Below are 12,713 nucleotides of genomic sequence, written 5' to 3'. Positions count from 1 at the left end.
TTGAACTATTACAAAAATCAAAATAGTAAAAAAGGCAAAGATGTTTAGGGATAAGGAGTTTAGCACTGACGAAAATAGGGCCCAGAGTCTTTGATAAATATGTTATCACCAAGTCATGTAACAAGTGTGATGGATGCTAGTGCTAGTCAAGTGGACAGAGTTCTTGTTGTACTTGTAGGCTATAACCTTAGAGTATATATGAAAGGCTATAACGTGTTTTGCTGGGCAGCTGTAGGCCTACTTAAATAGCAGGCAGCTGAGCTGCCCACTGAAGGAAATTAGGAACTATGTCATGCATTTACATTTTTGCACTAGATGTAAAATCTGAACAATTTGTGGAAGTGGAAATACAAATAGCATGATTGTTTTTTCTTGTTTGAACAAATAAGTGCCCATGTAAAATAACCAGTTTCCTCCCCAGAGTCAGTGCTTAAATTATGACCCCTACCCTACATAATGATTCCATGCCTACAACTGTATTATGTGGTGCATGTCTTACTCCCAGGCAGAAAGCATCAAAGGAATTTTGGCTTAAAGCCATCTTCAAATACATCAGTGTGATTCTGAATCGGGTGCTATTAATGGACGTTGGACAACAGTAGCTGCTTCACATGGTTAGTCAGTCATTTACAAAAGCTTAGTCAGATGATATCATGTGAGCTTTATTATTAGTTATTGAACTAATAATAAATCTCACATGATATCTGACTCATCTGGACTAATGTCCATTGTGCACTAATATGTGAGACGTGTTGTATCTCCCATTATATAGAAAATCTTTCATGACCTTTCTAATCTAGCCAGATTATTGAGAATGCATTGTAAAATGTAACATTACATTAAAGGAGAATTCCATAATATAAGGCGTTGCCTTTATTTGAGGTTGTTACGTCCCCACCAAAGAGGTCCAGGTGCTATTTTGTGCAAAATTGGCTATTTCCTCTACCATAAGCCCTCAATGGTGGTTGGGTTTTTGTGCTATTCGCTTATGGTAGGGGAAATGGCCAATAATGCGCTTTTGCACAAAATAACACCTAGACCTCTTTGGTGGGGACGTAACAACTACAAATAAGGTAAGGAAGCCTTCTAGTATGACTTACTTGTCTTAATCCTCTTTACCCCGTCGAGGGGCATAGGGTGTCCACCAAAGCGCTCCATCTTCTAGTATGGAATTCTCCTTTAAACACACTGACGAATCAACCGTCAAGATTTCTGGAAATCCAATGTTCCTGTCGTTTATTTTATTATTAAATGAAATAATCATGGACACACAGAACATTGGAATACAAAGCTGTAGTATTTAAAGGTGCAGTCTGTTCTCTCAGGCCAGTATTAAAATACTTTATAGAATAGAATCTTTATTGTGCATGTATAAGGGTTCTCCCTTCTAAATATTATACATACATTACATAGTATTGCTATTGCTTGTTTACCTTGGTGCACCAAACACCATAGTATAATAAACAAAGTAAAAAAAGAAGAAGAAAGGAATATTCACCAAACTAAAACATGAGTTGCATGTCCCCACCCAAGAAAATGTAAAACATTGGGGGAAAGAAAATGACATCAAGCATCACTGCCCTTCAGCCTCTGGTAAGGGTAACAATGCTCTAGAATAGAGTTTGTGCAGAGGTGTCTGTTGCTGAGGTTGCATGGGCTCAGTGTCACAGTGCTCTATGAGGGAAGGAGGAGGCAGCAGGAGACCATACCTGGACCCAGCTCTGGGCGGATCCAGTGGTGGAAAGAAATACCTGGGGTAACAATGGGATGGGTGACAAGAAAGAACAGAGACACATGGACAGGGGGAAAACGAAAACGCCATCATAGTAATACAGAGGCAAGGTGGAAATTAGTGGGGGGGGGAATACATTGAAAGTGTGTTATATGATAAATGTATGTTGCAAGAACAGGAAATAAAGACTTGTTGATGCATGTTTAACAGAGAGCAGATAATGTGACATAAGTGAGATTTATTTTCAGGGGTCAAGTGGTGTTTATATGAAGAACTGTTAGCGTTATAAAATTCACAGCTGTAAAGCACAAAACCATGCCGTACTCATGCTAAGATACCCTCTCCTTCTCCTCCAGGTAGAAAGTGTGCATCACCCATGGTCTTGCATTTCTAATCCATTAGGACAAATGGCACATGCTGATACCGAGAAGGCATTATTAGTAGTAAGATGCAGAATGCTGGTATATCTTCGGAGAGGTCAGGTGCCGCAGGGGAGGGGCATAGGGATTTCTCTTGCCAATCCTGTGTGCATGCAACAAGCAGTAAAATAACACATTATTCCAAACACCACCAATTCAAGCAGATATTATTCAAGAACACCTTTATACAAAGTAATTTTACATTTACAGTACATTTTTTCAAATGTATATTTAGTTGCAATGTTGATATCAATAGGATAAAGCAATCAATTTAAACTCAAAACAAAAAATAAACAATGCCCAGTCTTTAGTATCCTGCTTAGCAGAGCAGTGTAAATTCCAAGCACCACAAGCAAGGGAATGTGAGATGCATTCAGTCATACTTAAGTCACAAGGGTGTTTAGCTTGAATCTAAAAAAAAACAGCCACAAACGTCAGCTTAATTCTCACTGTCTGAAGGATAAATCCTGTCTACATGCATGCCATTATTTTTATACAAATTGTGAGCCATCCAATTTAGTTTAACATCTCTCAATTACATTTTCATACATCGCTACTAATGAATGACCATTTATACATTCATACTTTGTGCATTCATTCCGTCCTCCTTGTCTGTTATTGCAGTCAGTTAATAGGATTCCAATTCCACTCTTCCACTCGGCAAAGAGTTTGGCAACGGTTGATGCCCATTTACGTTTAGTCAATATGTAAATGAAAGCAAAGTAGTTTATATGTGATGTAAATATTTTAGCATTGGCTAGATACTCTAGTAATTTCTATATTCACATCTACAAAACTAATGTTCATCATTTTCCAAAGTTTACATTTACAAAATTGATAGTCCAGAACAATGACATTAAAATTACCAAATGGATTGAACCTTACGCTGTAACATGCAATGGTAGAAAAACAGTGAGATTAGGGAACACCAGCTCTTGTGGTGACAGCCTGTTTGGTGGAAGTCAGAAGCCAAGCTCTTTGCATGAGTGCAGCCTTGGGTCAGTTTGGGCCCAGTAGTTGTCAGTGAGCGGCTGTATCAAGTCCCAGTCAGTGTGAGGCATTGTGAGACATCAGCTCTGCTGGTTGAGTTGGGTGAGTGGCGTCAGGCGTACCACACCACCTACCTTCCTGCAGACGTCCCATTCAGAACATTCTGGGAGGTCTGAACGGAAGAGCCCAGTACGGTGCTCATGGCGGTTGGCTGACCAGAGGAACCACTCAAAGGACTGCCATCTCCCTTCAGGATGCCTGTGCACTTCCAGTTGTCCATGTAGTTTGCTGCAGAATGAGAGACAGTGGTAGTCTGAATAGCACAGCATCTTAATTAAATATGCTTATAGCTTTGCCCAATAAGCTAACTGTGTTGGGCAAAAGTAATAAAAACACTAGGTAATGACAGTGACACCTCCACTACATTTAGTTTCTTTGAATGGGGAAAAGATACTCATTCAATGATATTTGTCTCCACCAGGCCGAAGGCATGGGGAGAGAGTATGTTTTGCACTCCGTCCGTCCGTGTGTGTGTGTGTGTGTGTGTGTGTGTGTGTCCGTCCGTGTGTGTGTCCTTCCGTCCGTCCGTTACCAGCTAATCTCCGGCACCGTTAACCCGGTCGATGCCAAACTTTGCACACACACTCCCTGGATGCCAACGATGAACCTCTGCCCCGCATTTTCCAGAACGGCCTGTTATAGCGCCACCAGGAGGCCGACTTTTGTACAACACATTTTTTGATATTACTCCTCCAGATTCTGTCCAAAAATTTCACAAATCGTTACACAGTATCTCTATGGTCATGTGCTCAAGTCGGATCTGTCCGATATTTCATATTCCATCCTAATTGGCTATAATTGGCTTTCACAGTTTGCAAGATTGCCCCGTTTTGAACAAAAGCCTCAAATCATGAACACAGCACCACCAACAGGTAGATCTCACACAGTCCTATCCTCCTGGTGGAGACCTGTGCCCAGAAGGGCACTTTTTCTAGTTCTTGTGTATTTTGAGGAATCCTAATTTTATTTTATTATCTGAAAATAAAAATGAATCAGCAGCCACAATGAATAACTGTCAATCATATGCTCACCTTTCCAGAGGCGTACACAGCCGTCATCACCAGAGGAGGCCAATAGGGTGCTGGTGATGTTCCAGCTCACGCGCCACACCTGGGAGTTATGGTTGTCAAACTGAGCCACAATCTGCACCTCAAACTTTGTGGGCCCTGTAGAAGTGCTCTCCTTTCTGTCAGGTGGATTCAGGAATCGGATATACAAGACCATTAACACAGGCGCATTATAATTCATATACTGCACTAGTCTGTACATGAATTGCTTGGCTTATATAATATACATCAATTATTTGACACTTTAGTTATAATGACAGCAAGTTTGAACTATTATTCATTTGCTAGCACTTCAAATGCATCTTCAGAAATGAAGGAAAACAATTAGTTATTTACATCAGAGCATGTGCATAGGTCTTTCCAGGTTTAGTTGTGAAACACAACTGCCAATGCCATAGAGCAGCAAGTTTATGACATTTGAGTTTCTAGTGACAGCAGCTGCTGGTTTTTAATCAGGCAGTCCACACACATAACTGAGCCCTGGCCACCAGACACAAGTCAACCAACTGAGTAAGCCTACCTCAGAGGCGCCAGCTTGAAGATTCTGACATCTTTGGTTGCGATGGCGAGCACGTGAAAAGATCTTCCCAGGTTTGGCGCAAATGCAATGTCATGCACAGCATCAGTAACCGTCACCAGTGTCTCAGCTTTAGCATATTTCCTTTTTAAAGATAGTGGGAGATAAAGTAAGTTTTTAATATTTCAATAAACAGATTGGTAGTATTTACTTGTAGCACTTGAGTGAAACTCTTAACTCACCTTGTGTTCTCATTGTACTCATAGATCTGAACCTTCCCACCATATGTTACATTGCTGTCATCACTCCCCACTGCAATCATTGGTGCATGGGCACGAGAGCTGTGGTGGTGTAATAAAATACAGGAAAAAAAACAACAACATTTAATCTAAATTTCCCAGAGCCATCACTCATTGTATAATTTATCAGGAAAGAAAATTTCCTGATAGCCTTTGTTTACATCTGGTTCACGTCTTGGTTCCTTGTGTATCGACAAAATAACGGTAAAAACAATGGCGGTGGCGGTAGAATCCATTAATATGCGCTGAAGGTAAATGTGCTGCCTGCAAACAATATTTAGTTTCCAGGTGGCTAGAGTTAAAAAACTACTGCTGGGTACCATTAGTTATTGGACGGAAAGTATACCAGTCACTGGTGTGATTTTCCCACAAATTGATAGAAAGTATAATCCACCTCTCAAGTTTGGTTGAACTCTAGAACTAGGGCTGGGAAATACTGTGCATTGCTAAATTCACAACAAAGAAGCAGCCCTGTTGTGTTTCCATAATGAATCAGGTGCATGTGGAGTAACACTGCGCTATGAGAAACACTGATTTAATTACATTTTTCCTATATACACAGGTTTAATGTTTGTTTTAAAAACACCATCGACAATGAAGGGAAAATTTACATCATCTTGTCCCTAAGAAACATTAAATGCCATTAACAATAAAGATAATTTAATGTTTGTTTTGTCACCGTTTATTTTTACATCACCATTACATCACCTAATCATAGCAACATGAGTTAGACTTTAATATATTAGCGCCCCTCACTTCACACAGGTGTGATTATTGTTCTACAGGAAGTCAGTGAGATTGGACTTTTAGGGACTTGGCATAGTTGGCATCTATCTATTGTTAATTATATATCCATTTTATGCCCAAGAATATGCTCTAAAAGTCTGAAAATCATATTTTACAATTCAACTCATCTTTAACATCTCAAACACTTTCCAATACATCTAATCCAGGGGTTCCCAAACTGTGGTGCGTGCACCCCTTGTGGTACACGAACGCCCACTCGTCTAGGGGGTGCGTGACATGAAAAGGGTAATGGCGGTTTTATGGTGTTATTTTATTAGAACAAACGGCAAAATCCGGTAAACCACAGTTGTAACGAGATGTATAGAGCAGCTGCGTGTCTATACAGCAGCTGCATGTCTCAGTGCAGTGACATTATTTGATCATTTGCCATAATCATATTAAAAAATGCATCATTTTCGGCCAAATACAACGAGACTTATAGTGTTGGGGGGGTGCGTCAGCTAGGTCTGGAGTGGTGTGCGGCCAAAAAGGTTTGGGGACCGCTGATCTAATCTATAGTGCACTGTACGTATCTAAAAGGTCTAACCTAGAGGGGTTCCAAGAGATGCAGCTGCAGCTCAGTTTGCAGGAGATCTCATGCTGCAGGGACCACTGGCTCAGGTTCATCACATCAGGAGCTTCATAGACCCTCACAACCCCATCTGCAGAGCATGTGGTCAACATGAGGCCCATGTGTTTGGGTGCAAACTTCACATCAGTCACTGATGTTCTACTGTCCACCAATGTGGTCCTCTTTATCTGAAAACAAAAAAAAAAGGTGCGAGATATTTGGATTAGACCAAGTAAATTAACTTAAATGTAAACGACTTGGGCAAATACAATAACATACTGTACATGTACTCTCGTCTCAGTAAATTGTCTAGATTTGTATTAAATCAACTCAGATTGTATCAATATGTGGCCGACAGTTGAATCTGATCACTGCTTACTGTTGCGTTCAGCATCTTTTTTGTTGTTGTGCCAATACCCATACAGGAAAAGCTGCCGATACTGCCCAAAATTCTGGTATCGGCTAAATATTAGTCTAAATGCCAATCCAATACCATGTAATTTATCACAAATTTCATTTACAATATTTTGAATGCTTCAGTTGATGTTGTATGTGCTCTTACATAATTTGTATTCTTGTAGCTGCAACTTGTTATTTATTCCTAGATGAGTTGTTCTCAAAGGTTTTAATTTCAAGGGTTCCATTTGTACACTCCGACTAGAGTTACAGACCTGTAAGGGTCCATTTGTAATTATTAGACCCCACTAGATGTTTGAGGGGCGCTAGCCCATTTCTGATGATCTATGATGATAAGAGTGCTCTTCACGTCACACAAGTGTGATTTTTGTTATTACACGGCACACGCTGGTATCAGATAGGCTTCTGTAACGGAATCGTTCTCGGAAAGGAAAAATTGAATGGGAATTTGGTACATCTAATTTAGCTATTATTATCAAATCTTTATGGATAGGTAAACAGCACCCGCTTCGAATGTTATCAACCGATAATTCCCAGTAGGTTACTTATCAAGCCGATCTTATCGACCTACTGCATGTAGTCTGGGAGCCTACTGGCTGCGATTGGCATTTATAAAACGAAAACGACCGGATTAAGATTGGCGAACATGCGTTAAGGTTGGGACCGTGCTTCTATGTGCTTGCAGTTATGTTTAGGTTAGGGTATGAGGAGGCTTGTCGTTCTCAGTAGGCTTACAGCATGTTCAGTACGTACTGGGAATTCAACTTTAGCCAAGCCCCACCCACTCCCACTTAGACATTTTCCATCCGGGCTCATTCATGCCAATGTAAATATCATGGATTTTACACATTAAATATTTTTTGGAACCAGACATTCAAAATCTCTTCCAAATCCGTCAACAAGGCCTGCCATATGCACTGGAAAAATATGTGCGTGACATTTCTTTTTTTAAACATTTTTTTATCATATAGGAAAACTATTGGTGGAGAGGTTTGTCTATCTAACCCATGTTATGCTTAGCTGCGATTGGACCATAGCAGTTTGGGGATGGGCTTTGCTATAGGTCAATTATCGGTTGATTTTCACTCAAATCCACTAACAGAAGTCAATAAGTCATACTAACCCAGTGGCTCTGTCCTCGTTGTTTGTCATTGGATTCTCCTACTATCTCCTCCCAGACGGCAGCTGTCCTGTCGAAGGAACAGGACGCCAGCACCTGTCCAAACTCTGGATGAGCCCACGTCACTCTCCACACAGAGCCACTGTGCGTCTGGACAGAAATATTAAAGACTACTGTCAGAGTCAAATCAGTCAATTCCAAAGCCTGACTGAGGCAAAGAAAATGGCAAAACTATGCATTGAAGAAAAATGAAACAGCCACTTCAGAAATTTGAAGCTTGCTCAGCAAGTAGTTTACCTTCCAGCTAGCTGTGCAGTTCCACTCTCCATTCTCACTTTTGTCCCATACCTGGATGTAATCAGATGACATGTTAAAGTGAGTGGGTACGTTTACATGAGGTCTTTCAACCCCTCTTAATTCCGAATAGAAGTTAAATCCTATTAAACGTTGTCATGTAAACACCTACAAAAACTTAAATCCGAATGAAAATGCTCGATGCGATTTAAAAACCATTCCGATGTCACTGGCCGGATTATTCCGATGTTCAATGCGATTGAAAGAAAATTGGACTCATGTATACACTGCTTCGGATGTAAATTCATTCTGGTCTTTCTGAGCATGCTCATTTCCAAGGCGCTCCAACTCCAAGGCGCTCATATCCAAGGCGCGCCGAGTATGCACATAGAGCGCGTTATTTCGTGCATTTTGCAGATCCGAAATCCACACAAAAAAAACGTGGAGCAGCAGCAGCAGTGGTGATGATCCCCCTGATCTGTGAGTGTTCAAAGATCCAACCGTCCCGAGTTGGGTATCACTCTGATAATTTTCAAACATGTTTGAAAGGCCTATAGGTTATATAGCCAGCCTATATGTATCTGGATGCTTCATGCTACTGTAGGCTAAGTGCATCGGGTGACTCACAGAAAGACGGAGGAGAGAGAGGACGAAATGCCGCTGTTCAGTAATCTCTCGATCTCTCACACACACACACACACACACACACACGCACACACACAGTCCCAAGAATACGCTATTATCGCTATCCTATGTCCATCCTATCCCTTTAAACTTTTATAACTTGCCTATTCCAAGTTGCAACCAAAACGTCATGAAACATAACGGCTTTGCAGTTTAATTGTATTGATGACCAGCTGCCTGCAATCAATCTAGTATTAAACACCCAATTGGTAGCCTACTTTATGCCATAATGATGCGGCGATGGTGTATCGTGCAGATAATGCTATGCATTATATGCTTTATGCGATGTACAGATGGGACACGTTGTCAGCCTGTAGATCAGCGCTTACAACGCTTGGCGTGTGTTGTAGGGAGAGGGCACATATGGGGCTAGGCGTGTGTGTGTGTGTGTGTGTTCAACAGTCTCTCTCTCTCTCTCTCTCTCGCTCTTCAGTCTTCACGTGAATTAACATGTATCATGTCTTATATCACATCTCCTTGTAAACGCTCATTCAGAATGACCATTTCCCATGTAAACACGCAGCAAAAAACATTACTTCGGATGCATTTTATTCGGAAGTATTTATTCGGAATGATCAGCCTGCATGTAACCGCGGCCACTGTCATCCACATCTGTGGCTGTGCTCAGCTCCGGTCCATAGCACTAATGCCCTTTGCTGCTGTTGCATTAAGGCTCTGCAACTCTTTGCTTCTAGCCCTCGCATGAAACCCAGACCAGCCTCTCCTCTGTGGTGTAAATATAAAAAACGTTTTACCTACTCACTATTACAACAGCGGCTTGTGTAATTAGAAAGCCTACTTTCCTTAGTGGCCGCACTCTGAGCCCCCCACCACACGTATAAAATTTAGTTTTCAGCCAGAAAGGGTTTGTTTTTCCACCGGAAAATACTTTGTTACGCCACTGCGCCCTCTACCGATATTGCCGAGAGATACCCTCATAGAAGATTTTTTTCTCCGTGAAAAAAAATCCCTTTCTGGCCAAAAAGTGCATTTTATACGTGTGGTGGGGGGCTCAGAGTGCATCCAATAAGGAAAGTAGGCGTTCTAATTACACAAACCGCCTTTGTATAGAGCGTCGCAGTCCCGCCTCCTACCCGGGACCAGGAAATGAAATCCAATGCATTATTCTCATAGACATTTCGTAAAGTATTTATTTAAAGACGGTTACGCCGCGGACAAAGCCAACTCGAGTCGTGACAACTCATGACAACACAAACAATATTTTGGACCAAACAAATAATTAGAAAGAAGAAAAACAACAAAAAAAGTGTTGTAACCTGCCGTTTTTTTCTTCTTTCTAATTATTTGTTTGGTCCAAAATATTGTTTGTGTTGTCATGAGTTGTCACGACTCGAGTTGGCTTTGTCCGCGGCGTAACCGTCTTTAAATAAATACTTTACGAAATGTCTATGAGAATAATGCATTGGATTTCATTTCCTGGTCCCGGGTAGGAGGCGGGACTGCGACGCTCTATTGGTGAGTAGATAAAACGCAGGGGTGCCCAAAAGGTAGATCGTGATCTACCAGTAGATCACAAAGGCTCTGCAGGTAGACCACATGACATACCCCTAAAAATATATATTTTTGCCATTTGCCACTTGCATTAAGGTGACTTGATTGACATCAAAAAGTGCCTGTCAGCTCAAACCCACAATGCAATACTTTGTTTTCAGGAGTGTTCCACACAGACATCAGTAGCATTATACAGTTACATATTAAAAAATAAAAAACCCTACCAGTTCCATGTCCTCCCCTCTATTCCTCAAGTGTGCCACTAGGTAACTTTAAAAAAAAAAAAAAGATTTCAGCAATGGGATAATACAGTAATTTGGTGGGTAGATCTTGTTGAGCTCGTCATTTTGAAAGTAGCTCAGCTCTACCATTATACTGCCAACAAAAACACCATCTAAAAGTAAACTGTTCTTCTCTTTCACATTGCTAAATGGTGTTGAAAACAATGTATACCATCAGTTTGTGAACAAAAATCATGTTTAATCTAGGTTTTATATAAATCGTCTGTTAAGCCTTTAAATTAATTACTAATGAGTGGGCTTTTGATTGCCCTAGAGACACTGTCAACACAGACTTGTTTTGAATGGGTACATTTCAAACGAAAGCACAAGTCAATACAAAAACTGCTACTTTGAGGACCATGAGAAGCACCAAGACTTGTTTTCATCAGGGTCCTCCATTTTCAATTCATCAGAACATTTAAAGACTGAAGAAGAAACAGGAAATCATCATATAAAGAAAGGACCAGAGCTATAGTACAGTATTGTAAAAAAGCATAAGTAGCAACCTGTTAGCCAACGAATTAGCTAGCAGACTAACATCAGGGTTAACGATACATCAGCCGGATAAAACTTCCCCAGGCATTGACGGAATTATATCAGGTGGTTGAGATGAGAATGGTCATCATAAAAAATCAAATTAACATTGACATGCTAATGAAGGCTAATAATGCTAACGTTAGCAACTGGTTGTTTATAATGTACCTTGACACTTTGGTCACTGGAACAAGTTGCCATTCTCCGGCCATGGAAATCATACGACACATCGTGGATTAAATCTTTATGATCTGCTGCAATGCTTCGAGCCACAAACATGTTTGTAGCTAATATACTAGCTATGTAGCATCACCAATCACCTCCCAGATCTGTTGCTAAAACACTAGTAGCTTTAGCTTCACTATAGTAGGCAAGCTGTCTGTCACGTGTCTGTCGCTTCTTGCTTTTGTGGTTGGCGGGCGCTGATATTAGATGTGCGCATGCGCATCACAACCCTTTCTCCACTGAACTTTTACTCTCATGAGTAAAAGGCTAGCTACATTACATGGACACTACAGGCACTGACTGGGAAGTACAGTAAGTAAAATTTGCATGTTTCCATTGGGGTCCTTTTGTACTCTTGCATCCAGACTTAGCTCTGGTCTATACGGCTAAGCTATGACTTAGCTATGACTATAAGTAAAACTATGGCTAGATATACTGACAGTGACAGACAGAGAGAGAGAGAGAGAGAGAGAGAGAGAGAGAGAGAGAGAGAGTGAGAGTGTGTGTGTGGGGGCATGGGGAAATCATGGAATGGTTTTTAACTTTTAAGTTAACTAATTAATTTGTGATGTAGTCTGTCTTATCACATCAGAATACGTTTTTAAAAGTCTGACTTTTATGTAAACCAATATGGATATTTAATAGGAGACTATAGGCACACATATGGAGAAGGTGCACCATATGACCAATATGAGACTGACCATCTCTTCACCTGGTGCAACTCTTTCACTCATTTTGTTAAATGCTATTATTCAAAAGGTGGGTTATTATTCAGCATCATATGCTAGCTATCATTTTTCTATTGCAGTTTAAGCAAATATATATAGCCTAGCGTATATACAGTATATCCTATGTTGATGTGGCATATACAAATATATGTTCATACATTTTTGGATTTTTTTCTAGGGAAGGATGTCTGTATTCCTCTAAATCTATGTTAAAAAGGCCAAATCAACATTTCTCTCTCTCTCATTAGCAGGCAACAGTGCAGCACTATCTCTCTCCCTCTGCTTCTGGCACAACAGTGCCACTTTTGGCCCTACTGGTACTCATAGTCACAGACATTGATTGATTGATTGATTGATTGATTGAAAAATGTATTAACAGTTTGCAGAATTACAGTACATTTCAAGCACAAACTCAATACAAAGGCTGTTAACTGTGAGTGGACGACCCAATTAAGCATTACACTTGTTTCCAATAGG

The 12,713-nt window shown here is 40.6% G+C and overlaps 1 protein-coding gene across 3 annotated transcripts; it reads right to left on the bottom strand.

Moving 5' to 3' along the window:
* Nucleotides 1-1,205: 1,205 nt before the first annotated feature.
* seh1l (SEH1-like) lies at nt 1,206-11,661 on the bottom strand. 3 transcript variants are annotated; one of them, XM_079504820.1, is made up of 9 exons: nt 11,452-11,661; nt 8,276-8,326; nt 7,982-8,128; nt 6,418-6,629; nt 5,028-5,126; nt 4,789-4,929; nt 4,233-4,387; nt 3,276-3,429; nt 1,206-1,751 (listed from the first exon to the last, which is right to left on the bottom strand). In XM_079504820.1, the coding sequence occupies exons 1-9, from the start codon at nt 11,560-11,562 to the stop codon at nt 1,574-1,576; spliced, it is 1,248 nt and encodes a 415-aa protein (XP_079360946.1). In that variant the 5' UTR covers nt 11,563-11,661; the 3' UTR covers nt 1,206-1,573. The 3 variants fall into 3 exon arrangements, 2 of the variants coding, with proteins under 2 accessions (XP_079360946.1, XP_079360947.1); XM_079504821.1 differs by lacking the exon at nt 1,206-1,751 and adding an exon at nt 1,951-2,254; XR_013790301.1 differs by lacking the exon at nt 1,206-1,751 and adding an exon at nt 2,186-2,254 and having other exon boundaries at nt 3,037-3,429.
* Between the last annotated feature and the right edge of the window lie 1,052 nt (nt 11,662-12,713).

Source organism: Electrona antarctica (genome assembly GCF_951216825.1).
Source record: "Electrona antarctica genome assembly, chromosome: 6".
Taxonomy (NCBI): domain Eukaryota; kingdom Metazoa; phylum Chordata; class Actinopteri; order Myctophiformes; family Myctophidae; genus Electrona; species Electrona antarctica.
Note: the sequence above shows the minus strand (reverse complement) of the source record. Positions and strands in the feature narration are given on the sequence as shown.

Excerpts from the sequence above, each read along its gene's own strand:
- seh1l (XM_079504820.1), bottom strand. The coding sequence starts at position 11,562 with ATGTTTGTGGCTCGAAGCATTGCAGCAGATCATAAAGATTTAATCCAC. Across the intron at positions 5,127-6,417 it reads ATCTCTTGGAACCCCTCTAG|CTCTCGTGCCCATGCACCAA; the intron begins GTTAGACCTTTT and ends ACACCACCACAG. Across the intron at positions 4,930-5,027 it reads GAGTACAATGAGAACACAAG|GAAATATGCTAAAGCTGAGA; the intron begins GTGAGTTAAGAG and ends ATCTTTAAAAAG.